Source organism: Rhamphochromis sp. 'chilingali' (assembly GCF_963969265.1).
Source record: "Rhamphochromis sp. 'chilingali' genome assembly, chromosome: 2".
Taxonomy (NCBI): domain Eukaryota; kingdom Metazoa; phylum Chordata; class Actinopteri; order Cichliformes; family Cichlidae; genus Rhamphochromis; species Rhamphochromis sp. 'chilingali'.
The window spans coordinates 19,425,038-19,452,878 of NC_137930.1; the positions used below are offsets into that span (position 1 = coordinate 19,425,038).

Here is a 27,841-nt window from a genome sequence, read left to right on the forward strand (position 1 = left end):
TGGTTATTTGGTGCTATTTTATAAAGTAAAAGTGTGGCTAGGCTATAACTGAAGCACTGCCAGTGTCATTCAGTAACATTTTGTTCAGACAGTTCAGGAAGACAGATGTAGGAGTAAATTTCTGCAATCTGTGACCTTTAAGTACGACTGTGCCCTTTAACGAGGACCATCTATTTCATCTTGGGGGGAAAAACATCCCCAAATTCATCAACAGCTTCACTACTACAAGGGTAAAACTTCAAAATTATGCTGATTGTGTTTAAAGTAAAAAAGCTCAAGGTGTCCGGGATATGTCCCAGTTAATAACAACCAATTATGAATTAGGATGAATATGCCTTTTTTTTAAGTCAAGATAAGAACTAATTTAAAAGAAAGGGGGGGGGGGGGGGTTTCTGTTGATGTAATAAATGTATGGAATAATACCAGTGATGACTTTAAGTGGCACAGTTTAAATATGTGTCAGTTAAGAAAACTACTTGATTTATTTCTTTTTTTTTTTTTTTTTTTTTTTTTTTTTTTTTAAATGACATCAGAAACAGCAGTATGCGACATTACGTGATGGCAGAGCTTCAGTTCATCCTTTGTCATTTTTTTTTTTTTTTTTTTAAATTTATTTCAAATGAATTTAATTGTGACATATTGTTTTCTGCATTGTCAGTTTCTGGTGGCGAAACATGGCATTATGTATGAGAGGTAGGCACAAATACGCTGTTGTTTAAGAACTAATGCCTATGTGCTTTCTGTCTGAAATATAGCTGCTCTTTTTTCCCCTCGATTTTGGAAAATACTCCTTGATGTGCTATAAGCAGACAGAAATAAAATGAATGGATGGAACAACCTTAGATGTATGGATAAGAGACACTTATAATAATTTTTAAGATAATAAATCTCTTTAGCCCCATCACCAATTTCTCAAAGATTCTTTAATTTAACTTTCACCTAATCAACACTGTAAATTACAGAGTAAGAGGTACTTTTATAATGATGAGTCAGTAAATACTGACAGCGGTGAATCTATAAGATAGTCTTTCTTGGAATCTGATGCATCTATGTGACCTTTATTTAAAAAGCCGTGCTCGACAGCCTTTGAAAAATGGAGACAGGCTTTAAGACTTCAGAACCTCCACTGGACAAATGATGCACTGAGTGAACTGGTTTGCTTTAAATGACTGCTGAAAACTAATTATGTCAGCATCTACTCAATCCTTTGTTTTACTCTTTTTGGAAATATTTTCCATATGATGTATCTATAAAAGTCTATATGTGTGACTACTGGAACACGTACACTTATATATAATGTGTGGTTTCATTTAAACTCTGAAGCACTTTGTACCTCCGTGTTTTAAAAAGGTGCTATACAAATAAAGCTATTGTTAATGCAAAGGCTCCTCAAAGCACATGCTATGATGGACGACTCGTACAATAAACCATGAAATCACAAGGGGCTTGTGGTTGACTACAGAAGTACTTTCAGTTAATCAAGTGATGGTGCATGTGATCCCTTGGGGTAAAGGTGGGAGCAGTCAGATGTAGGAAGTGAGAAGAAAAAGGTCATTTTCATTTTCTAATGAATGCTGCTCCCGGCAGCTCCCTTATGCACACAAGAGGTCATCATGGCAAGCAGCTCCACATGTTTGATTTGACAGATTTTTATTTTTTACACCAGATGCCCTTCTTGAGACAATGCCAAAGGGACTGGTTTCTCTTTGTGTGATCAAACTGGGGAGCTTTTATTATTTTAGGTGAAAATGTAAACCACTACACTGGAGAATCCACTTTCTTTGAGACTGCTCTACATTGTGCATATGATATCACTTTATAGATTAGTTTGTGTTTGTCATGTTCATATTTAGAATAGACAACCAATATATCCCAATATTCAGCTTTACGAATGCTGAAGTGATACTTAATAAAAAAAAGATTTAAAAAAAAAGATCTAGCCTATTAGAAAAAGAGACAGATCCACAAAGTAAAGCGTCAAGACTTCTAAAGCGTCTGAAGTCTGAGGAACAGCTCAAAATGTTGCAAGGCAATTAAAATCCTTATTAGAGACTTATTTTTCCTCTTCTTTAACTTTGAAAACCCAAGTCTAAAGTTACCTTGCTAAACCCCATTCCTGCTTTATAGTAGAGACATCCGATGTAAGCACTATGGAGTCTGTGGGCATTAAAAGAACTGTAAGAGACATTCTAAATACAAAGCAGTTTTCACATTATAGTTGTGGTCAGAGCTGCAGATGCACTCATCATGGGCATAAATGTCACGGTAATTTTGAGCTTTTAATGGTAAATGGTAAATGGCCTGTATTTGCGCTTTACTAGTCCCTAAGGACCCCAAAGCGCTTTACACATCCAGTCATACACCCATTCACACACACATTCACAATGCTTTCTTTGAACTGTTCTTTTCCCAGGATTGTACAGCATACATCTTTAATAGCTTTAAAAACAAGAATTAGATGTACAAGTTTGAATTTATTTTGGATTTTCTCCAATCCACGCGGGGTCAAGAGAGAGTTGGTGGGGCTTTGGGAAGGCCATTTCAGAAGTTTAATGTTAGCCTTTTTTTTATCTATTCCAAAACACGCTTTGATGTGTGTGCCTTGCTGGAGCCGTATCCAAGTTTTCACTATTAAGCCTAATAGCTGTTACAAAAACATCTTAAAAAAACGGTAATATTCCGGCAGCTGGGGCGCCAAAATACTAGCGTAAAATAACAGAAAATAACTTTCTCATGAAAATACAGTCATTTTCAGTAATGAAAATAGAGTTTGTTGCGCTAATTTCACATGGGATTCTGCCTTTTCCAAGTGATTTTAGACATTAAATTAGGAACATTTTAACGTAACAATGAAATTACCTATAAACAAGGTCAATGAATGTGGCAATATGAATCATAATACGTAAATGTACAAATATACAGTTAGCAGTTGGTTTAAATAATAATGGATTGCATGCCCTGGGACAGACTGACAGAGGCGAGGCTGCCATATTGCACCAGGTGAAGAGTCTGGACCACGGACACAATAGCGAGAGTGTCCGAGCCAGGGCTCGAACCGGCAACCTTCTGATCACAAGGCGAACTGCCAACTCTTGAGCCACGATCGCCCTAAATAGCAACGATAATAATACTTATGTGATGTAACACAAGCTTATAGGAATCATGTTATATACTTTTCCATAGCATTACATTTGAATTCAACAGTTCGATCTTTCAAATAACGGACAGATATTTGTGAGATCATGATACATTTGTGAATGTATTTTTACAATCTAAATATGCATATGTACAAAAAATATATTTAAAAAACAAGTAAATTGTGTTTTACTATATTTACAGTGATGTTATGTTATTTTACCTTTGACATGTAAAATCACAGTCTACTTATGTAAATTTCATGATATTCTAGAAAGACAGTACAAAACAAAACAAATCAAATCACTTTTATTGTCACATCACATGTGCAGGTACATTGGTACAGCACATGTGATGTGAAATTCTTGTGTGCGAGCTTCACAAGCAACAGAGTTGTGCAAAATACAATAATGTAAACAAGCAAAATACAAGAATGGCTACATCTGAAACTAATAAATATATGTACAATATATAATAGTATATGCATTTCTGGATGTGTATACTAAATATTTTTCTACGTGTGTGTGTGTGTGTGTGTGTGTGTGTGTGTGTGTGTGTGTGTGTGTGTGTGTGTGTGTGTGTGTGTGTGCACAGATTTTACAAATTAAATAGAGTAAACAATAAATAAAATATATAAAATAAAATATACAGAGTGAGACATGTGCAAAACAGTGGCGTTACTGTATAGTATGGAGTGCATAATGTTGAAGTTCCAGTAGTGAAGCTGAGGTGTCTATGAAGTGTTCAGCAGTCTGATGGCCTGGTGGAAGAAGCTGTCTCTCAGTCTGCTGGTACGGGACCGGATGCTGCAGAACCTCCTTCCTGATGGAAGCAGTCTGAACAGTTTATGGCTGGGGTGACTGGAGTCCTTGATGATCCTCCCCGCTTTCCTCAGGCACCGCTTCCTGTAGATGTCTTGGAGGGAGGGAAGCTCACCTCCAATTATCCGTTCAGAGCACCGCACTACTCGCTGGAGAGCTTTGCAGTTGTAGGCGGTGCTGTTGCCATACCAGGTGGTGATGCATCCAGTGAGGATGCTCTCAATGGCACAGTGATAGAAGGTCCTGAGGATGCGGGGGCTCATGCCGAATCTTTTCAGTCTCCTGAGAAAGAAGAGGCGCTGCTGCGCCTTCTTCACTGTTTTGTTTGTGTGTACTGACCACGTAAGATCCTCAGCCAGATGTACACCAAGGAAGCGGAAGCTGCTCACTCTCTCCACAGCAGCGCCGTTGATGGTGATGGGGGTGTGTACTCCTCTGCACCTCCGGAAGTCCACTATCAACTCCTTTGTCTTTGCGACGTTGAGGGTGAGATGGTTGTCTTGACACCAGTGGGTCAGGGCGCTGACCTTCTCCCTGTAAGCTGTCTCATCACTGTTGGTGATAAGACCCACCACTGTAGTGTCGTCCGCAAACTTCACAATGATGTTGGAGTTGTTAGTGGCTGTGCAGTCGTAGGTGTAGAGTGAGTACAGGAGAGGGCTCAGTACACACCCCTGTGGAGCACCAGTGTTCAGTGTGATGGGGGATGAGGTGATGCTGCCCAGTCTGACCACTTGGCGTCTGTCAGACAGGAAGCTAAGGATCCAGCTGCAGAGGGAGCTGCTCAGTCCTAGATCCTGCAGTTTCCCGTCCAGCTTCGAGTGAACGATGGTATTGAATGCTGAGCTGTAATCTACAAACAGCATTCTCACATACGTGTCTCTCTTCTCCAGGTGTGACAGGGCAGTATGTAGTGTCAGGGCTATGGCTATGGCTATTTAAAACTGTAAAATATACAGTAAGATACTTTGACATTACTATTTTTTGGAACAGTGCTGTTGATATCAGGTGGAGCTAAAATTGGAGGTGTTTTTCCTTCATTGCTCCATCCAAATTGTGCAATGTACCAGTACTACCGGCAGCAAAACAGTCCCAGAGCATGATGCTACCACCACCATGCTTACAGTTGGTACAGTGTTCTTAGGTCTAACTTTTCTTCTTCTAAACATATCTCTTGTCATTGTGACCAGATAACTCAATCTTTGTCTCGTCTGACCAAAACACTTTTCTTCAGAAGGCATTTGGCTAATCCATATGCTGAAAATTTTAATCAAGCTTGACGGTGTTGACTTCAGAGCAGGAGCTTTGTTCTTGGTCAGCACCCTCTCGGTCTATGACGATGTAAAACTTGCTTCACTGTGGACAATGATGCTGGTTTTCCAGCAGTTTCATGGCAGGGTTAAGCTTTGGTGCTTCCTGGGTTGTTCCTGTGCATGCTAAACAATTTCCTTACATCTGAGGGTGACAGTTTATATACATCAGTGACATAACTGAATAACTTGTATTTATGTACAATTGTTTGCACTGATGGCCTGCAGTTATGTAAAAATGGCTCCATTAAGCTTTTGGAACTGCCAAAGCCACAACATCAAGCCTACTGAAAATTTGTGGATTAAATTTTTGACATGTAAACAACTGTACTGACAACAACTGTACTTGGAACAGCTACAGCTCAAGCAAAGCATCCTCATAAAGCCTCCTCATAGCAGATCACTTGTTTTTCTCTGTACACCATAACAGCTATAGTTAAAAAATCACAGTATTATTTTTGAAGCCATTCTCGCTTTACATTATTCCTTAAAACTTCTGACAGTCGTTCACATGAAAGTGTGTTTAAAGGTAATCCCATGATGCAAGCTCACATTCAGTTGCCCTGTATTTGACCTGACATGATGAGAGTCAGATGTTTCAAGTCACAACGCAGACATTCCTCACATTCTTACATGTCTCAAGGTCTTACACTGCAGCACAATGTGTAATAGTAAATGCAGGAACAAGTAAAAACTGACCAGGTAAACAAAGCTGGCAACTCTGCTATTGCTAGATGGAGGGAAACACTCAGTTGTAAAGAGTCAAAGATGATGTTAGCTTTACTGGGAAGTAAATTTGATTTTGAATGCCACAAATTCCAGGTCATCATCATCTTAGAGGTAAACATTTCAGCTCTCTGTCTACGAAGAATAAAAAATGTCTGTCAATAAGGAGCAAATGAGAAATCTTGATTTCTGAAGGACTGACCTTAAATCTTTGCACACTTCTGCTCTCTCTCAATCAAATGACATTCGTCCTTGTTTACATGTATTCCCAACACAGCCAATTATTTTAAATATATGGTGAGTCATTAAAGCTTTGCTAGTTTTGCAGACATTAAAGCACACCGCTCGGCACACTGGGTCACTGTTACTGCTAGTACTTCCTGCTGTACTTCCCTGTTCTGTCTTTAAAGGATGCGATCACAGTGGAATGATATATACTGTACAGACAGACGTGTTGCAATACTCCAGGGAAGAGGAATATGTTTGCATTTTAAAAAGGCATTGTGGAGGTGTTTGCCAACTTTCGATGAAGTCGGGGGGGGGGGGGGGGAGACTGATTTACTTCAGGAGCAAAATCATTCGAACCTTTAGCGGCACCAGTGGGCTGCAGTGAAGCGATGCAAATATGCAGCAAGATGACTAAATAACTTGTGATGTACAAAATGTTACAGATGAGAAAAGAAATGAAAGCTCCTAAAGAATGCAATATCTCCTGTGAGGATTTCCTTACCCTCCTGTATGTGTATTTTAAAATTTTCAGCTTCTTAGGAAATACTTTAGGGAGCCATCTGTAATAAGACTGTAATATACGCACACCTACGCTATTTTTCTTTTACGTTTTAGACTGTTGTGAAACTATGTTTATGTTTCATTTATGTTTTCAATCCTCTGGAAATTCGTTAGCACTTTTAATATGCACGACTAACAACATCTATGAGTGATTGCAAGTATTTATGAATACGTAGGGAGGGAAGTATCTCATTTGCACATCTTTTCTTTGCTTCACCATCTTCTCTGCTGAGCAGATTGGGGCTCTAAAATTTAAATTTAAAGGTCTGTATTTATTAGTAGTGGGCTTTAAATAAATATTTAATAATATTTCTGAGATGTTACTGACTGTCTCGAGGCATACTAAACATAACTATGGTAATTTCTCATGTTCTTCCACATCATTTGTATTTAGGTAATGCAGTTTACTTGTTCTCTTCACATAACTACAAGGTTAGTCAATCAATCATACATACATGGTAAATGGTAAATGCCTGCATTTGTATAGCGCTTTTCTAGTCCCTAAGGACCCCAAAGCGCTTCACACTACATTCAGTCATTCACCCATTCACACACACATTCACACACTGGCGATGGCAAGCTACAATGTAGCCACAGCTGCTCTGGGGCGCACTGACAGAGGCGAGGCTGCCGGACACTGGCGCCACCGGGCCCTCTGACATACATGCATGCATGTATCTATGTAACTCTTATCCAACACAGGGTCACAGAGGGGGTTGGGCCAGCTGGCATGGACACATTGGTATTTAAATGATGCTCAGTTGCTTCAGGGGTCCAGTGTGTCAAGAAAATATTCCCCACACCATTACACCGCCACAACAATGAACCATTGATACAAAGCAGAATTGTTTTTTACATCAATTTCTGACCATTTCCTGCAATTCGAGACTCATTGGAGCATGCAATGTGTTATCATTCTTTCACTGTCAAATTGCAGCCTTTTTCCTGTTCTTATCTAACAGGAACAGCACCCGGTGTGGTCTTCTGCTGCTGTAGCCCATCAGTTTCAAGATCTGAGGTGTTGTGAATTCACAAATGCTCTTCAGCATACACTGACTGCAATGAATGGTTATTCTAATCGGGGCTCTGGCATCAACCAAACATTTTCACCCAAATAACTGCCATTCAGGGGATATTTTCTCTTTTTAGGACCATTACCTTTGAGCTTTAGAGAGGGCTGAGCAGGCAGCCAGCCTGCCGGGTCAGCCGTTTCTGAAATATCAACATCTGTGCCCTGTTTAAAATCACTTAAATCAGCTTCCATCTCCATTCTGATGCTCAGTTTGAACTTCAGCAGGTGACTGGCTAATTGGATTAGGATTAACAAGCAGCTGAACATGTATACCCAATGAGCTACTGAGTAATTTATTTAGTCAATCTGAATCATCTTCAGAGCCTCCTAACTTGAGCTTGCAGAGTTGCATTAGTAGCTTGCAACAGAGATATTGGTAAGTGACTTAAACTTCACTTACACGAAAAAGGACCAAGTTGCCTCCTGTCAACATAATCAATGCAGTAGTTTTACTTTCACTTTGTAGGCGTAACGTTTCCTGTCTCTGAAATGTGCAGTTAGTGCAACACGAAAGTCGGATCTACTGAATGTTAGACACAGGTCTCCATGTGGTTTTGAAAAGTTAAGCCCATGGAAGTCCCTCAGAACTTCATTCTTTCAATTAGCCAGCAGGGGGCAGCTCCTCTGGATATAAACAAGCCTAATGCTAATTGAAAACTTCAGTAAACAGTTTACCGATGAATCACGAACACTGGTTTCTGATCTCATTTAATACAGCTTGACATTCATCGTGTAAATTATGGCCTTCTTTAGAATAAAAAAACGCAGGGTGAGCTTTGAAACCCCAAGCCAACGTCTTGAAAAGATGATTTTAGTGGGTGACATCATGTCTGGCTACAACCATTTTTTCTAAACAATCTGTGTGTCAGAATTAGTGCACACAAATCAAAAGCTGTTGTGGGAGAGCAAAACAACAACAAAGTCTGATTAATTTAAAGTTATTGGTACTGCTGAGCTTTCAGGAGATATCCAATCCTCTTTTGCTATGTATGACCATTGCTCACCCTGAGCTGGATAATTTAGCAGATATCAGTAGTTTATGATTAATAGAGTAGGTGTGCTTTGCAAAAAAAAAAAATTCACTCACATATTCTGAGGGCGTCTTGTCCAATCAAGACACATAGGCAGAAGTGAATTAGTAAAAATCTTTGTTTACTTTGCACACAGCAGCCTCCTGTGAAATCCTAGCTTATGAAAAGAAAATAACTTTCTTAGTTTCTCTTTTGATTTGTTCGCAGTTATGTTAGACATAATCTTACTGTTAGTCACTCAAATGTGCTCTGCATGTAGCTTTGCTTTATCCAAACCAGTTGTTTATTTCCAGTATGTCAATCACATGTTTAATTACTGATTCCTTCAAATCTTAAAAGGTGGTGCCACTGTGTGATTTTCAAACATTTATAACTTGACTGTTTTGATTGTTTGTTTACAGCTTTGCCTTCACAGCATTGCACTCTATGACTCCTGCTGACAGCATCTGGTTTATCTGTGGGGATGTGAAGCCGTACTCCTGTAGGACCTCAGCCGTGTGTTCTCCAGTAACGGGGTCGGAGGTGAGGCAAGGCTCAGCAGGAGTGCGAGACAGAACCGGGGCTGGTCGGGGGCTTTCTTCCCCACTGGAGTCCTTCATGAAAGAGCCTCTTTCCCGGTTATGTGGGTGTGAGCTCACCTGGTCAAAAGACAACACAGGTGTAACACAAGCATCAGTCCCATCAAAAATCTCTGACCACTCCGCCTGGCTCTTTGAGGCAAAACGCTCTGTGAAGATTCGTCTGAGCTCTGGCCAATCATCAAAGCTCATCTGAGAAGGCAACTCTCCAGCATCCAACTCTAAGCCTAGAAAGAAAAAACAAAAAAACAAAACTTTTTATGACCCAAAAGTAATATCAAGTTAAATAAACTTCAGTATAACAAGCTGGTGCAGAAGCAGCCAACACTTTCATCTCAGTATGGGCTGCTGATCTTGCTGAAGGTCCAAGTTGGCCACATGATGTAATCATTTTAACCACTCGTTACTGCTCTACTAAATAATGAATAATGACTCCATGTGCAGGATTTAAGCACTGACTTTAATATAGCAGTTTTTTTCTGTAATTTCTTATGCACAATTTCTCTTTCAGCCAAATACGACAGACAGGAGTGATCAGCAGCGCAGTATTTTCATATAATGAATACATAAAAGGTATATATATATATATATATATATATATATATATATATATATATATATATATATATATATATATATATATATATACACTGAACAAAAATATAAACGCAACACTTTTGTTTTTGCTCCCATTCCCCATGGGATGGACGTAGAGACCTAAAATTCATTCCAGATACACAATATAACCATCCCTCCCAAACAGTGGTCACAAATCAGTCCAAATGTGTGGTAGTGGGCACATCTGCCATATTGAGATAATCCATCCCACAACGTGGTGGCACTGTGAATGCGGGGTCCTGGAAGTGCGGGTCCTTAGAATGAGGTCCCGCCAGCTCTGGAAATTCTCTGGAAATTCTTCCCACGGGACATTTCCCACTGGGGCAGTTTCATGATGACAAACTACTCTCAGGCATTGACCTAGAAATTGATGGTGACATGCTGCACCCTGAAGCCGTGCAGACCTACCAACGCTTCATATTACTGAGAGATAAGAGGCGGCTCGTCATTCTTTTTTGGCCATTTTTAGAGAAATGTTGTGCCACATAATACTGACCTATGAATCGCCCAAGCCTCAAAAAGGCACCTAACTCAGGGGATGACAGTTTGACAGGCCTTCAATAGCTTTTGCACCATTGAGCCATTAGCTGAAAACTTGACACATGTGCATGATGTACATTATGTAAAAAATATTGAGGAAACTGGACAGGTGGATAGGAAAAAAAAGTGACAGGACCAAAAAACTCTGCAGCAGATGAGCAGTATCTGAAAGTCACGTCCTTATGAAAAAGGTAAAAAAAAAATCCACACCTGACACAGAAGCTGAGAGATGCATCTGGCCCTTCAGTTGATTCATCCACTGAAGCCTCATCAGAACTAGTCTCAGTGGAAGCGTGGCTCTAAAAACGCTGTTGTTGAGGAAGGCAAACAGGGAGAGAAGGCTGAGGTATGCTAAATTTTCTGTTTCTGCCTGCATTTCCGCCAGTGGTGTTGGGCATGTTTTCAAAACCGATGGAATTACGAAAGTAGAAAACTACTGTCCGATTTTGATCCCCCATGTGATTCCACCCGGAAAGCATCTGATTGGCAACGGCTTCATTTTTCAGCATCAAAACACACTGTCAATGCAGTAAAAGAATACCTGGATAGAAAGAACCCAGACCTCAAGATTACTGAAAGAGTTATCACTGAAAAAGATATTACTGAAAGATCATCTTGACAGAGAACAAAACAAAAAGCAGCCAACATCCAAAGAAGGTCTTTGAATGATCTTCAACAAGTCAGGAGAAATATTCCTGACGACCACTTAAAAATGACAAAAAAAAAAAAGCTTGTGTAGGAGAATCCAAGCTGTGTTGAAGAATAAAAGTTGTTGTAAGAATTCAGTTTCAGTGTTTGCCTGTTTCAACAAATCGCTGCATTCATTTCCAATTTTCCAAGTAAAATATGAAGCAATGAGGGCTAGCTCGAGACTTTGGCAGTGTACTGTAATGCTTCACTTTGCTCAAATATTGATCAGAGTCATGATTGGATGGGTTACAGGCAGTTTTCTGATTCATTCATTTTTGGATTGAACCTTAAACTTGATTCTTAGCCACCATAAATGTTTCCTATTGTTGATTCAAATAAGTCAACAAACCTTTAAGCAGCTGTTTGTAGAACTGAGGTTCAATGGCACCAACAGCCATGAACTGTCCATCCGAAGTCTGGTAGGTATCGTAGAAGGGAGCTCCACTGTCCAACATATTTTCTCCTCTAGACCGGTTCCACAAACCAATACTACGAGATTTCCATAAAAACGAACCCATATATGCTGCTCCTTCCACCTGAAGAGTATGAGACAGGAAGACAGGGATTCATATTTCATGTCATTGAAAAAAAAGAAACAATTTTCTTTTCATTTTTATTTTTTCCTTTAATTCATTAGTGTGAGTGTAGATAACTGTCACACATATGACAGAGGATATTGTTTTTTTAAGCAGGTTGGCATGAAAATCTTTAGAGAACAGAAAATACAAAGCAAAGATGAAATGTGGTGTCAGTGCAACAACGACACGCACAAATCACATTCTAAATACTAACACAGCTTTCTGTATTCAGAGCTTATTTAAACTGGTGCCGCTTCCACTGCTGCTGAGTAAACAGAAAAAGCTTGATCAAAAAAATAATGAATGCATGACATAAAAAATGCAAATAATAACATTGCTGGGAGGGAATCAGTCAGCAATAGTCCTTCTGCAAAGGCAGTAAGAGAGTAACTACCATCACTCTCTTACTGCTGATTACAATCACTTTGTGTGACCTCTAATTGACAGCATGCTTATTATTAAGGGTTACATGAGCAAATACGTTTAACTGGATTTATCAATACATCAGCTAAACATACATACCACATAATTAACATTTAACTATGGCAGTGGCTGAAGTTTAAGCTTTGAGTCACATTAATCTTGTGCTTGGACTTTGTTTTTTCCCCTCACGTTTTTTTTGTTTTTTTTACTTGCCTGGCACTAGAAGGGTCAACGACAGCACTAAATTAGCACAAAGGCACTAGTACCGGCCAAATGGTTATCATAAAAACCAATGCTGGCATCAGCCCCGGATTTTACAAGCTGTGCATCTATATAATACAGCTCTGTGAGCCGTCAGAGACAAAGCAGAGTGGAGAAAGATCTCCAGCTAGTCGGGGCTTCAGTGATTTCACTGTTACTCGCTGCCAAAAAACCCCCCAAATTATTGTTTGAAGAATATTGCTTTCTCTTTTGATGATCTTCACTCATGAAAAATGCATTTCTGGTTTAGAACAATGAGACCATAAGTGTGGAGTGCAGTGTTAATAGTCTGTTTTCTTGTGTACCTCATACTGTATACAGCAGCTGAATCCACTCATCCCCTCAATAAGATCTCTAAGAGCAAGAGCTGACACAAAAATAGGAGAAAAATAGGAGATCATTGTCTGTCTTTATTTAAAGCTATAAAACCTGCAATCATTGATGTCTTTAACCGCTTGGAAGCAACGCAAACAACTAAGGAACACAACACTGACATATCATAGATTTTTAAATCGATTTGGCAAACATTAGCAAGCAGCTGCTTATTGGACTTGTGTCTGTATCCACCTGCTGAACAAGCACCCAGTATTTATTATCTTGAGTTATATTTAGCTGTTTTTGTGGTTTCTATTATCATCTAAATACTGCCTGTCTGTTGTCTGCTGCCAAGTATAAAGTGTAGTGTTGAGCGAGCCTTCCAGAGTCGTTTCACTGAAAAGAGCTCGGAGGGCAGTGAGAATGAACACTGAAGCTTCAGAGTAGATTACTAAACAATGGGGGGAAAATCAGCAAAGCAAAGGAAGCTGCACACACAGGTAATCATACCTTCAAGTGACTCTTTCACAATCAATGTTTCTAAATTCCCTGAAATTGTCTGTAAAGTGCCCACAGGTGTGAATTTAAATATGTCCACGTATGTCAGAATGGCAGAAAAGCACACGATGAGCGTGTAATGCACCCTGCCTTCAGATACAGAGCGTGCTGGCACTGGCTGCAGCCCACCTAAGCATCAAAACGATAGGCATGTCAGGTACGGACGGACAGTAATGGACACTAATAATATAATTGATAGCAGACCAGTGATGTTGAGAGAAAAATTAGAAATCATGTCGAACATGTGTCACAGTTGGTAGTTGTGATGCAGTTGGTGTACTGCTGGGCATTTAATCAGCTCCTGCACTGACACATAGAACAGGCCACAACAGGTGTTTCTACAACCTCACGCTTCATTAAAGAGAATCCAAGGCAATATAATAAACTAATCAAATTGATGTTCTGTCTATGTAGTATCATTAACAACTTGAAAAACAACATCTGCATTATTCTACTTATAGAATAATGAAATTTTTATTATTTTTATGGTTTTTTGCCATTTTTTCTGCATAAAGCTTAACTTCAGTTCTTTTCATAAATATAAAATAGTTATTACTTTTAAAAATTTTAACCCTTTAAACACCAGTTTAATAGTAGAGTCTGGCGCATGTCATTGATTCACATCAACATTGATTATTGAATACCATTGAATACCAGTTAGATCACATAATCCTAGGAACTCATAAATGGAAAACATCATAAAACCCCAATTTCTTTTCAAAATAATACATGCCATCTGATTTCTTTTCTAACCATGATGGAGGTTAGATGTGTAGCAATAATTAACAGTATCAATGAATTTTATGCGTCTTTGTTTTTTTGTGCAGTGACAGAAGAACAAAAAAACTCCCTCTCAGCTTGTTCGTGGCCAAAAATGGCCACCCCTGTTTATGTTACAAATGTCTATAAAATTCATATATATTAAAGCATTTTTCTACTTTCATTGACTTGATTTTTTAAATTAGCACCAGTCCTAGTCATGAAAACCAAAACATAATTCAAATTCAGATATTATACCCTTTGAATACCAGTCAGATTATGTATTATTACTACGCTTTTGGGGGAAAATAGTAATAGAGTTCACATTTTTTAGCATATGAATGATGAAACCTAATATTTTTTTTTATCATCATCGCAGGTCAGTAACAGTAACAATGTTACTGGGGGGGGGGGGGGTTGAATGAATGGCCAAGAAGAAAATCACAATTTTATATTCCAGTGTGTGCTTCTGTGTTCATCCTCATTAGCAGCAAGATGTACTAACCACAGTAGAGTGGTTTTTGTAGCACACTTTCTACACCTGGTGCAAGGGGCTGCTGCTGCAATCCTGGAGGTGCACCTTTTGCACCTTCTTCTCACTTCATTCACAGCAAAATCTCCAGTGTTAAATTAACACTGGAGAGTGTCTATATGGGTCCACACCTCTGAGTGTTAAATACAACACTGTTGAGTGTTAAATTAACACTTTTGACAGTGTTATATGTTTAAAAGTAACCTAGTCAGTTTTGAAGATTAACAATGGCTAACACTGAGCAGTGCTGATTTTCTAACACTGGAAAATAACTCAAAATGTTAGAAACAGTGCTGTTGTCGTTTGAGCTGCAGCTGCAGCTGCAGCTGCAGGTTTGAACAAAATGTCCTGTGATTGGGTTTTGGGTTTTTTTAGAGTTAACATTTTGGGTATGGTCTCTTTTTATGAAAAATACTGAGTAAAAGTGCTTTTAGCATGTGCTTCAAAGCTGAGTTTGACTGGGCTCAATAGCCTGCATCGACAGAAATTCACTGCAGCATCATTATTTATTCCAGTCTATCTTGCAAATACATGTTTGTGCTGCAATGTCATGCTCAAACACAAACTATTAGATCCTTAAGATCAAACCTATGTCAAAATTGTTTCATTATTTTTGGTCCATTGGAGTGTGATAAGCCATCAAAGGCCGCTACTAGAAACTCGGAATATTACATGAAATCGCTTGCTTGGCCAAAAATGGGTAAATGATGTAATTTGGTAAAAAACATTAAGTCAAGTCAAGTCAAGTTGGCTTTATTGTCACTTCAACCATATACAGTTTAACAGTACACAGTGAGGCGAAACAACGTTCCTCCAGGAACCAAGGTGCTACATGCAACATAAATTTACAACATAATTTAACAGAAAAACTCTAAACTAGCTAACTAAGAGGCCTAGTTAGCTGGCTAGCTAGACAGACTAGACAGACTGACCTAACATAAATTACAACATAAATTAACAAAAAACTACAATTTTCATGTGTTGAGTTTAGAATGAAACCATTTTTACCTAAATCGCATGATATAGTACTGTCAGTAACAAGGAATCAAAAAAGGTGGTTATAATGGGTTTCAATTGGCCAAAAATAGCCACGATATAATCAAGAGGAACAATTTGGTGTATAGTGAATATTATTGATATTATTAAGGAGCTGATGTTGAAAATTAAAAAATCCAAAAAAATACACACCTTTGGGAAGTTTCATTCCATTTGCATTAACAGAACGAAAATGGTTGAAAAAAGAATAGTGAAGTACAAAAAGAGCAACAAAAAGACAGTAAGCTGGATAGTGGGGGAGAGAAAATGCCACATGCTGAAAGGTTAGTGAATAATCAGAAGCTTATCCAGGGACTAACGAGTGGATAGGATGCACTTCACCAGGACCAACAAAACTGCAGGAACTAACCTCAACCTTCAGCTTGCCTCAAAACTCAAGGCTGAAGAGCCGTGAGACTGAATCAGGTCATTTAAAGCAGCAGAGGAAGGAGATGAAAAACAGGTGGGCGAAGGAACTGATTGAGACTGCATAAAGAACAACAGGACAGAGCCACAGCTCTGGCACCACCCCACAGCTTCAAGCAGTCCACCTGCACCAACATAACATTCTCCTCTTGGAAGCCCAAATGAACAAATGCTCCTAGCAGCAATACTGACAGCCATATCAGGCACAAAATAAAGCTGTAAGTACTGGCACAAAATGCAAGAAGTTGCCACTCTGCCAGCCTCAAACCTTTGAAAATCAAGTTAGAAAGAATAACATAAATACTACAGTATCTTAATTTTGGGTTTTGATATGATATTTTCTATAAATTTGCACATCACAAATAATAACATTCAAAATTGCCTTTCAGTCGCAATTTATCACCATGCCTATTTAGGACATCTCAATAGTAGCTTATCAAAGTTGCTTATTCTTTTTGGTAGTTCAAAAAAACTAAACAACCCCCCACCCCAACAAAAAAAAACCCACTAGTAAATCTGGCCTTAAGAATTCTACAAGTAAAATAAAAATACGTTAAAATTAATTAAATACAATACGAAAGATGCAAGTTTTAGTGTGCAGTCTTATGTTGTGGTTATTAATGGTCTTTTCCCAACACCTCTACAATCTAATCAACTGTCTCTATTCTAATTGGAGGATAGATTTTTTTAAGCCATCATAAAAGTGCTGTACCTGACTGGATTATACTACAGTAAAATCCAGTCAACATATGTACTGATCATGTTTGTATAGGATAGGTAGGTAGGGTAAAACCATAATTATGTATGCATTAATAAAAAAAAATTATTTAACACACATATTATAAGTTTCATAAAAAGGCTGAATTTAAGCCAAAGATTTTATACTGAATTGTAATACTCTGCATTTCGCATCCCTCATTAAGTGGATGCTGACATGCATATGCTTATGCCACTAACAACCTGAGGGTGAGGACACTAAGTAACACAGCATGAAAATTGAAATTACACCAGACCAAACAAACATAAAATGCATTAAACAGTTCTATGAATTTGAATACAGCGCTAATACATACTCTATATTGCCAAAACTATTTGCTCCTCTGCCTTCACATGCACATAAACTTAAACATCCCATTCTTAATTCATAAGTTTAGTATGATGTTGGCCCACCCTTTCCACCTGTAACAGCTTCCACTGATCTGGGAAGGTTTCCCACAAGGTTTTAGTGTGTTTATGGGATTTTTATGGGGTTTGCTTTGTGCACTGGTGCACACAGTCATGTTGGAACGTGAAATTGTACAAAATATCTTGGTATGCTAGTAAGAGTACTAACAGTTGGTTTCACTGGAACTACGGTGCTGAGCCCAACTCACTCTGGTTGCAGCATGCTTTACACTAACGCTTGGATGCAGCTGAGAAAACTACTAGATGTAGTCAATCAACATCACTAACAAGAAGTTAAAAGGCCTTTGCCTTGTCAGGTTTGTTGAACTGCATAAGCAGGGTCTCTCGCAGTGCACCATCGCTGCTGGATGTGGGATGCAGTAAGACAGTCATTTGGAATTTCTTAAATGATCCTGAGGGTTATGGAACAAAAAAGACAAGTGGAAGACCCCAAAAGGTTTCACCAGCACTGAGCCAGAGGATCCAACTGGCTGTCCGTCAAGACACTGGACGATCCTCGACCCAAATTAAGGCCATTACTGATGCCAACTGCAGCCCCATAACAATCAGACGGCATCTGAGACTGAAGGGCTTCAAAGACCTCGTCTCCTTGAACACCACAGAACTGACCGTTTGGACTTTGTAAGAGAGCATCAAACATGGGACAATGAAAGGTGGGAGAAAGTTTTATTCTCTGATGAGAATGTTTTCTATGCGCCAAAGTGGAGGAGGCACCATAATGGGGTGCTTTTTCCTTCAGTGGAACAATGGAGCTTCAGGAGGTGCAGGGGCATCAAACGGCTGCTGGCTATGTCCAGATGCTGCAGAGAGCATCCCTCGTGGGCCCTTGTTTGCATGGTAACAACTGGGTTTTTCAACAAGACAATGCTACAGTGCACAATGCCCACAGGACAAGGCACTTCTTCCCGTGATCTAAATCCAAATGAGAACCTTTCGGGATGGATGGCAACGGAAGTTTACGAAAATGGACAACAGTTCCAGACAATAGATGCCTTTCGTGTGGACATCTTCATCACTTGGAGAAATGTTCCCAGTCACCTCATGGAAAGGCTTGCATCAAGCATGCCACAACAAATTTTTGAAGTGATCAAAAACAATAATGGTGGAGCTACTCACTACTGAGTTCATGTTTGGAACTTTCATTTATGTTTTGGGGGGGTTTACAGTTTTTTTGGAGGTGTGGTCCTAAACTTTTCATCTGCTGTAAAACGGCCTGTTTCAGCTTAAGCATTGTTTTCAAACAATTGTATGCTCAGAAAAATGTTTTGTCTCAGTCCCACTTCTTCTTGTTGCATGTTGAAGCTCTACTTGGAACATTTTTAAGGTCCAAACATGCAAAATATGATTTTTGCCCGTTTTCAAGTGGTGTTAAACTTTGAGCCTGTATTAATACCTTTTACCTTAAGTGGATCTGATAAAACCCCAAATAAATTCAAACTTGTGTACCCAAGTTAAAAATGTAAAAATATTAAACTTCATCCCCTCTCTGAGCTTTAGCACTGCATCTCAAATCTCTCTACAGCCAAAATAACTTTCACTTTCAGAACTTGTGATCAGTGAACAGTTCCCCACAGGGGTGAGATGTGCAGCTTCTTTCAACTTGCGAAACTGCAGCTATCTACTACAGCTGCTGTCTGGCACATCCTTCAGTTATGAAGGGCATCTCTGAAATTACATGTACAGTTTGTTGGCTTTGCAGCTGATGGCACAGCTGCTGTGCTGAGCTGATAGAGTGCGTGAAAAGACAGAGTGAAAAGATCATCTCTAACTTGACCGTCATTCCCGCCGTCAATTACCTGCGATCCATGAGTCTGTAAAACACATTACAGAGCTGCATCATTTTCACGTATTTATGACTTTTAATCTGAAAGGTTTGCTGCTGATCTCAGTAAACATGATCGAGTTTTATCCCTCCCTGTCCAGAGATTTGCAAATATGAGTTAAAGAGAAGCGGTGAAGTGCAGAGGATGCTATGTGGGAAAACAGAAAAAGTCCATCCTAAAAGCAGACTGTTGTCTTAGGAATGCAGAGGAATATCTATCTATCATTTTATAAATACACAGCATTTTATACCGTTGCATTTTTACATGATTTCACACACACACACACGCACGCACGCACGCACGCACGCACGTACACGCACACGCACACACGTAACACATTACAACATACCTGTAAATGTTGTTATATGTTAAAGTTCTGAAGTCGTTTAGTTTAAGTTCATATTATTCTATAACATTACACTGACAGCAGCAACAAATAGATAAATAGTCTAATAGGCTTGAGAGTATACAGGACCGCTCAGTTAGTGAAGTATTTTATATAATTATTATTTAAAAGTATCCCACTTCTTGCCCTATGGCAGCTGCTATGGGCTCCAGATAGTCCGATCCTGAGTTGGATAGGCAGAAGAGAACAGAAGAATGGATGGATTATGTAAAAACTGTAGAACTGCTGCAACTTCAAGCCACACTGGTAGCTATTTTTTTCTAACAGGATAAAAGGGTTGCAAACGTATTGCACTAAACAAAAATCTCCAAAGGATGTTGTGATGTTCCTGTTTAAAGACAGACTCAACTCTGTTTATCTGAACAGTGCAGCGCATTTGACGTGAGGGCTGTCAGTCTGTAGCTGCACTTCAGAGCAAAGAATACTGCTCTTTTTTTTCAGCATTTTGACAAATCATTGTAAATACTTTAACACTTTCTATCACTTTAATTCAGCCGCCTGGTTCTAAACATTTTTCTGTCATAAGACAAGCTCAGAGCACACATTTATAACTGCTTCACACCCACTAGCATTTTTCTGTCTTTGCCTAATAAACCAGATGTTTGCAAGGAATCCACCTAATGACTTATCCTACTATCACAGGAAATACAATCACTTGAAGATACTCACACGGGCAGCGGAGTGGACATCGCACTGATTACTTTTTTATTATACTACAATAAGTACATTAAACTAATTTTTCATAGTGTGCTTAGTGTTTCCTATGCTCTTGCAGGGGGAAAGGTATAACAGCCACACAGTTTACCACAGTGCAGTGCAACATAAAACAGAACACATAGTCTTAAGTTTGCAGGGCTTCTGTAAGTCTGAATATGTGCCAAGCACTTTGTACCAAGCACCTTAAGCATGTTATGATAAAAACAAAAATTTCTAACTATTACATTTATACAGTTCATGATAGTAGTTGTTTACATCAGTGGTGCTTACCATGCTAGCATCAATGATCTGTCCTTTCCCTGACTTTGTCCTCTCCAGCAGCGCCAGGACAATCCCCAGAGCGCACGTAAGACCACCGCCTCCAAAGTCTGCTAACAGATTCAGTGGAGCGTAAGGCTTCTCGCCGCTGCGACCCAGCCGGGATAAAAGGCCTATGACAGGAATGAAAAAGTAGAAGCTTTACGCAGAAAATCAAGTATTGTTGAGCTCAGTGAAAACAAAAGAGCCACAACAAACAGCAATGCATGAAAGATATTTAGTGGTGCGCAAGTGAACAGAACTCCTTCAATGGGTTTATTTTTCTTCTAGTCTGTCAAATCCATTGCTGGCATTGCTAAAGCAGCATGTAACCTTTGCTTTGTATTTTTTCCCTCCTTTTGCTTTTCCTGTAACAAAGGAATAGCATAAAAGGACCTTGGGGCACCGACTTAGCTTACTGGGATGAGGCGACGACCATATGCTGTATAGCACAGCGTGGCCGGCCCGGGTTCATATCTGACCCGTGGCCCTATAATAAGGCCAAAAAAAATCGTTTCTGTTGTTTTCTCACAAAGTACCATATAAGACAATATTTTTGGCTCGGCTTACATTGATGTCATCATTCCCTTTAATCCTTTATAAACATGGATAGTTTGGCTTGGTGTGCTGCAAAATAAAGCCCAAACAGACTATCAAAACTTGTTATCTAGACCTTTAAAATGCATCCTTGTAAGTGTAAATGTATGTATAAAATATTTCACCTCCTTTGCTGAAACTAAAATGATATTATTAGGAAACCACTAATGGGCTAATTATAACAGAAATGTGTTCTTGAACAGAGTTTTAGGGTGACTGCAAAGACTCTCTGAAAAAAATAAAATAAAATAATGCTGCAGTTAGTGAGTACAATTTATTACCCAGCATATGGCCATGAAAGTGCAAGAGGCCATGCAGATGGCCTTTTTTCATTTCGTAAAGACACCAAACGTAGGTGAAAGAGAGGGGAATGTGTGTGGGGGGTTAAATGCTTTTTAATATATTTTCAAAAATCCATCAAGTTCATCTGGTATAACCGGTGCCAACTGATTGATATTAACAATATGAATAAAAGAAATATCTAGAACCTCTTCTAAAATTCTCATTAATGCTTTAACAAGACTGAAGAAGAACCCTTTAATAAAGCAGTAAATCCTGCTTTATTAAAGGTTTCTTGGGGCTTGTTTAATTGGAGGCACAACTAGAAAGTACGTTTACATTATCAGACCTCATTTGGGAGTTTGTAGTCATACGCCCACTTGTCCTTTTAATAGATAGACATGCTCAACTGCTCATTAACACAAATATCTGAGTGAGAGCACGTAAGAATGTATGTACGCTAGTCTGCTGAAATGCAAGCTCTGCTCTAATTACACCTTACGATGCCCAAGTATAGCGACAATAAAGGAATCTTTACCTTTATCTATCTGATCAGCCAATAACAATTGAGTGTATTTCGGCATGCAGACATGATCAACACAACCACCACGACATCAGAATGGGGAGGAAAAGTGATCAAAGTGGCTTTGAATGTGATATGATTTAGTTCCGAGATGTGCAAGTCTATATTTCAGAAACTCTTGATCTACTGGGATTTTCCCACACAACCATCTCTAGGCTTTACAGTGAATGTCCAGAAAAGGTCCCTGCCTCCGGTTCTTCTGGTGAGATGCCGACATCTTTATGAGTGACTTAAACCCATTCCCACTGTTCTCAGAGATTCACACATTACACTCTTGTTAAGATTTTAATTTTTTTAGGGTTATCCCAACCTCAAATTATCAAGTTCATGAAGGCTCCCTTGTCATTTCAAACCCTTTTATTCAAACCCTGTGTCAGTCTGCAGTCCTTCACACAGTTTATAGCGCTGCCATGAAGTTTTAAAATGGGAACTGGGAATGTGAGTACATACCTTTTTATATATGAATTTTAAGTTTGAAGAAATGGTTCTAACTACACTGTTTTGAAAAAAACGAAACAAGGAAACAGTTTAATCACAAAGCCAGAGAAGGATTAAAAAAAAAGCCTTTGTGGTTGTTAAGGTAACGCCACATGGTAGGTAAGAAAATGTTAACATTTCTATTTAAAGAATTTTGAAATGATGCTATTTAAATATGTTGGTGTTTAATGGATTGGCCCATATTCTCTCAGTGTATCCTGGTTCTGCTGCAAAACACCTCACCTTGGAAGTGACCAGGAAGCATCCTAGATCAGTGCTTAAACCACCTTAACTGGCTTCTTTTTTTAAACATGAAGGACCATTGAGCTCATTTCTAACTGTGAGATGCAGACACCCTTAAAAGGGCCTGTTTTCACAGCTCATGTGCACACGTAAAAGAAGGATAAAATAAATGTCAATTAATAATAAATACATATAAATATTTGATGAAGTCTGCAGTCTTATGAGTCTAAAATTTTGATCTGAAAGCATTAACAGTTGTGTTACCTGACATGGCAGTGTAGTTGATGTCATGCCCAGCTACGGTGGCATAAGATCCACTCTGACCATATCCAGTCAAGCGAGCGTAGATCAGCCGAGGATTTTCCTTTAATAGCTCATGTGGACCAAGGTCAAGTTTCTCCATAACACCTGGGCAGTCAAAATTAAGTCCACATGTAAATTTAATCACACATTACCTTTTCTGTTTCTGCTACTGCTGATGTTGGTTTTCAAAGACTTTCATATTCCTACGTGGCTTGTCACCTTATGTAAACCCTTTGAAGACACATAAGAGTCAATGGCATTTAAAAATTAAGAATCTTCTATGTGTAAAAAAATAAGAGTATAATAAAACACAAAGTTTTTTTATATAACTCAAAGAGCCATACTTCTGTGTTACATTAGGATATATAGTTTTCTTTCCCTAAATTGCCAACTTGTTATGTAAGTGAATTTATAAGAATTAAGTTGTTTTTAAACATTATAATTACTTAAGTAATTCTGTACATAAGTACAATAATGTTGTAGAGAGCAAGACACCTTGCTGGCACTATTGTGCTGCAGGTCTCACCTTTGCGATACGGCTCCAGGACCACATCAGACTTTATGCAGAGCTTCCTGAGCAAAGCTATACCCTCCGTGGTCTTCAAGTTGATGGCCACAGATCGTTTCCCCCGCGCTTGTGTGTCCAAAGACGTAGGAACTTTGGTCCGGTCCACACGGATCACCTTGGCACCAAAGTCTGCCAGGATCATGCCGCAGAAGGGTGCGGGTGCCAGGCCTGCCAGCTCAATAACTCTAACCCCAGCCAGTGCCATGATTAAAGGACTATAGGATCAAATAACAGAAACTTCTTTCAGTTTAATGCAATCCAATGCAACACCAATAGCAGTAGTTGGGGGGGATGGGGTGGGGAGGCTAATATCAGAGCCTGTGATGTTAGGAGAAATTTAAGTTTAGCTGACAAAAATCTGTTCAGACACACATACAGTCTAAAAGTCTGCCAGTCTATGTCAAAGTGTTTGCAAGAATATGTAGTTCATATAACAGTACATGTCTCCAGAACAGCAGTTTTCCATGATGACTCACCGACAAACACCCTCAAACTGAGATGAAAACAATAACAGCAACACTGTACTGGCTGTAATGAGGAACCTTTAGCACTAACTGTAAGTGCAGCTTCATTTCTGGACTCAGTGCCAGAAATGGTACGGTCTGATTATGCCCTGCAGCTCAAAGTGGGTGTCACATTGTGACAGAGGAGAAAAAGCTGTTAATAACAGCACAGTAGCAGCCCCATTCCTGGACCGGTAACATCAGTTGATGTGATCTCATTTCTATGTTGCTCATGACCTGCAATCACATGATCTTTTATTATTGTGCCTACATTTTGTGGGAAAGACAGAGAAAGGGGGCCCATTTTATGCTTTGCACATCCGTCAAACATCTAAATTGATGCTGTGGTCATGCTGCAACACAGCAACATCATTTTTTTCTTTTTAAGATGGAAAGCTTTGCAGCGCATCAAAGGGAAACACACAGGCAACCGGGACAAATCTCTGAAAGTGCAATTTCGGGTGAAAAATCCTTGGGCGACAAACCTTCTGTTTAAGGGGAATGAGGTCGACCTTGGGAAGAGTGAGAAATCAAAAAACAGATTTCAAAGCCACATCGTATCAGAGGATCCTTGGAACACTACTCTCTGTGTGAATGCTATTGGCAATGGAGCCAGACTGTGTTAAGAGGCAATAACACACAGCTTCAACACTGTACCTGAGCTGTACTATAATGTGAATTTGCCTGAAGATAAACAAAATAGTGAGTTTTCTTATGGCAGACAGTTTATATATGAAATGAAAGAAACACGCATTTTGGTTTATATAAACATTGGTAATCCAAAGACGAAGACAAATTTGAAGAGAGTTCAGAGGGATGGATGATGCTCATTCAACAGAAACACTCATATTATGAGTGTTGATATTGCATCAACCAGAGCTCTGGAACTTCTCTATTGGGACAATAAAACAGTTTAATTTATACAGCACTGTCATATTAGCTTAATAAGGACTCATAAATAATTACATGTAGCTGCTATGTTTTTTGAAAGAAAAAAATGATCAGACTTTTACTAAATATCAGCTTCAATATTGGTCTTAAAAGTCCTATATTGGTTCTACTGCGTATCTGCGGACTTTCTTAAGTGACCTACCCAAGGTTAAGTGTAAAATTGGTGAGGTTTTAATGTGGTTGGTCTGCTGAAAACAAACCAAGAAAAACTGGATCTGCTACTATTAAGGACATTGCTGTTGTGAAAAAGCAATCAGTGCCAGAGTGACTCCCACAGTCAGTGGAAGTGGAAGTGATTGGGAGCAACAGCAACTCAGCAACAAAGTGGAAGGCCACCTAAAATCACAGAGAGCAGTCAGTGGATGCGGAGGTGCATAGAAGTAGCCAGGTTTCTCCAACTTCCTGAATCAATCACGACAGGCCTCCAAACTTCACATGGCCTTCAGATTAGCTCAACACCATTGCATAGTAATGGTATCGGTATCTTCATGGTATCGGTTTCCATGGCTGAGCAACTGTATCCAAGCCTTAAATCGCCAAGCGCAATCCAAAGCTTCAGTTAAAGCGGTGTAAAACATGCTGCACTGTGTGGGGACTTGGACTTAGCTCCTTCCTGTTCCAACAAAACTGTACATCAGTCCACAAAGCAGGTTCCACAATGCCATTGGAGGTACAAGTTATCATCTTCCGGTTGAGTGAACGCTGGCGCGACTTGCTGCCACTACTCACCGATATCCTTTTATCTTTTTATATATATTTTTCGATATATCTTTTTTCGAATGAGTTTGGTGTGGACGAAATTGACTTGCCTGCAGAGACCTGACCTCAACCTGACAGAGCACCTTTATAGCTGCAAAAGGTGGGCCAACATATTTTAAACCCCATGGTTTTTGAATAAGATGTTACTCAACTTCATATGCATGTGAAGGCAGACAAGCAAATACTTTTGGCAAGTAGTGTAGAGTATACTGACAGACTATTTTCTGTTTCAATGTTTCCTATGCATACACCATGTATATAGTTCACTCACACATATATGTATAAAATATATTGCTTTTTATTTATTTATTAATTTATTTTCCCCTCATTGTATATTGTTTTCCCTTCTTTACTTTTGCACCTTGTGGTCCAGCTGCCCAATTTCACTGTGCAAGAAACTGCACAACGACAATAAAACTCTCTAAGTCTCTAAGTATAACATATACATGTAAATATGTATTATAGTAAAAACATAAGATGGATGTCTGTGCAGGTCCTCAGTCATCCAGGTCATAGTAGATGTTCATCTTTTTGACCAAGAGAAATTGTTTAAGAAAAGGATAAAGGAGGCTGTCTACATCCACTCTGAATGACCGTCACTAAGCAGACACTAACTATCACCCACCTACAATGCAGTCTTGAGATCCCTCCCCAGTCACAATTTGACCCATGCGCCCTTAATAGCTTACATTGTGGCAGAGGGTGGTAATGTTTAAAAAACAATTCACACCTTGAATTATCCTGGGGTATCCACAATAGTGAGTTAATGAACCAGGATCATTAAGAATCTCCAATAGTTGTTTCAGAACTAAAGAACAAGAAAGTCCCGTTGTCTTCTTTTCAAGCACCCAAGACTACCAGAAGAGGACAAACTAAACCACAGTTGAAATAGCCTTCCTGGTGGTCTGCAGCGACAGAGACGTTTAAACTTTAGACTTTGAAACTGGACCTGAGTATTTTATTCAAAGGTCAAAGTGACATCCATTATCAGTGAGTGCAACCATGCACACTACAGTACACAAATGTCCACAGACAGTATAAGATTCTACTTTTATACTGAAATCCTTTCTTTCCGTTACTTTATACTGTCTATGGCACCATGCACACGTAGCTCCGTTTAGTACCCAAGTAACGACACTACACTACCAACAAACTCAATGCTTTTGAGCCAATCACTGACTGCAGTTTGGCCCAAAACGGGCTATTTCTCGGTTACGTTATGCGTCATGAACAGTCGAAGCAACAAGGGGAGGCTACAGCACCACAAGTGGAGCACATCTTCACACTGCGTCCGACACTTTGTATAGCACTAAGGAGCAGTTTGGCTTACTTTCAAGGAGAAGACAAGACACCTCTGCTGAAGCTGCGTGCACCGGGCGCCTGAGCAGACTGACGTTACAGTGACCGCTGGATATGTCTGAAACACTTTGGGGTGAATCACGTGTGTACTAAACAACAACTACATGCTTACGACATAACAGTAACAAACTTAAGAAAGAAACACACACGAAACAGTCATACCAAACCGCTCATAACTGTCATAGAGTTACTATCGTAGCTAAATGTATAAAAAGTAATTCTGGCCAAATTACAAAGGTGCAACCAACAGGCTGTATAAAACCCAACTCTCACTCAAATATACCGTCCTCCAAGCCTCCTGCTCGTCCTCACCTGTTCAGCTGAAAAGATGTTTTTTTGTTCAGAAGAGGTTTATACGAAGTAAACAACTCTGAAGGAGTTCACTGGGGAGCTAGTTTTAATAGAGTGGTTAACTCCGCCTAGCTGGGCTGCTTGCGGTGTACGCCGATGAATAATTAGCGAACACCGTCTGTTGTGAAGAAGCAGCTTCCTGGTGACCTCAGAGAGACAACTGCTAGGTTTTCTGGGAATTGTAGTTTCCACGTGTCGCTAACGTATAGGGTAATTTTAAGTGAGTGATTGAATGAAAGAGCA

At 39.4% G+C, this 27,841-nt stretch overlaps 1 protein-coding gene across 2 annotated transcripts; it reads right to left on the bottom strand.

Moving 5' to 3' along the window:
* Positions 1-9,004: 9,004 nt before the first annotated feature.
* Positions 9,005-27,695, bottom strand: amacr (alpha-methylacyl-CoA racemase). 2 transcript variants are annotated; one of them, XM_080875948.1, is made up of 6 exons: positions 27,560-27,695; positions 23,634-23,890; positions 23,069-23,212; positions 20,599-20,759; positions 11,660-11,846; positions 9,005-9,689 (listed from the first exon to the last, which is right to left on the bottom strand). In XM_080875948.1, exons 2-6 carry the CDS (start codon positions 23,878-23,880, stop codon positions 9,280-9,282), a joined length of 1,149 nt encoding a protein of 382 aa, XP_080732074.1. In that variant the 5' UTR covers positions 23,881-23,890; positions 27,560-27,695; the 3' UTR covers positions 9,005-9,279. The 2 variants fall into 2 exon arrangements, with proteins under 2 accessions (XP_080732074.1, XP_080732073.1); XM_080875947.1 differs by lacking the exon at positions 27,560-27,695 and adding an exon at positions 27,219-27,288 and having other exon boundaries at positions 9,007-9,689.
* Between the last annotated feature and the right edge of the window lie 146 nt (positions 27,696-27,841).

What these genes read in the sequence shown, in the direction of transcription:
- amacr (XM_080875948.1), bottom strand. Translation starts at nt 23,880, where the DNA reads ATGGCACTGGCTGGGGTTAGAGTTATTGAGCTGGCAGGCCTGGCACCC. An exon ending in CCTGGAGCCGTATCGCAAAG is followed by an intron (nt 23,213 to 23,633) that starts GTGAGACCTGCA and finishes TTGACTGCCCAG; the next exon opens with GTGTTATGGAGAAACTTGAC. An exon ending in CAACTACACTGCCATGTCAG is followed by an intron (nt 20,760 to 23,068) that starts GTAACACAACTG and finishes TTCCTGTCATAG; the next exon opens with GCCTTTTATCCCGGCTGGGT.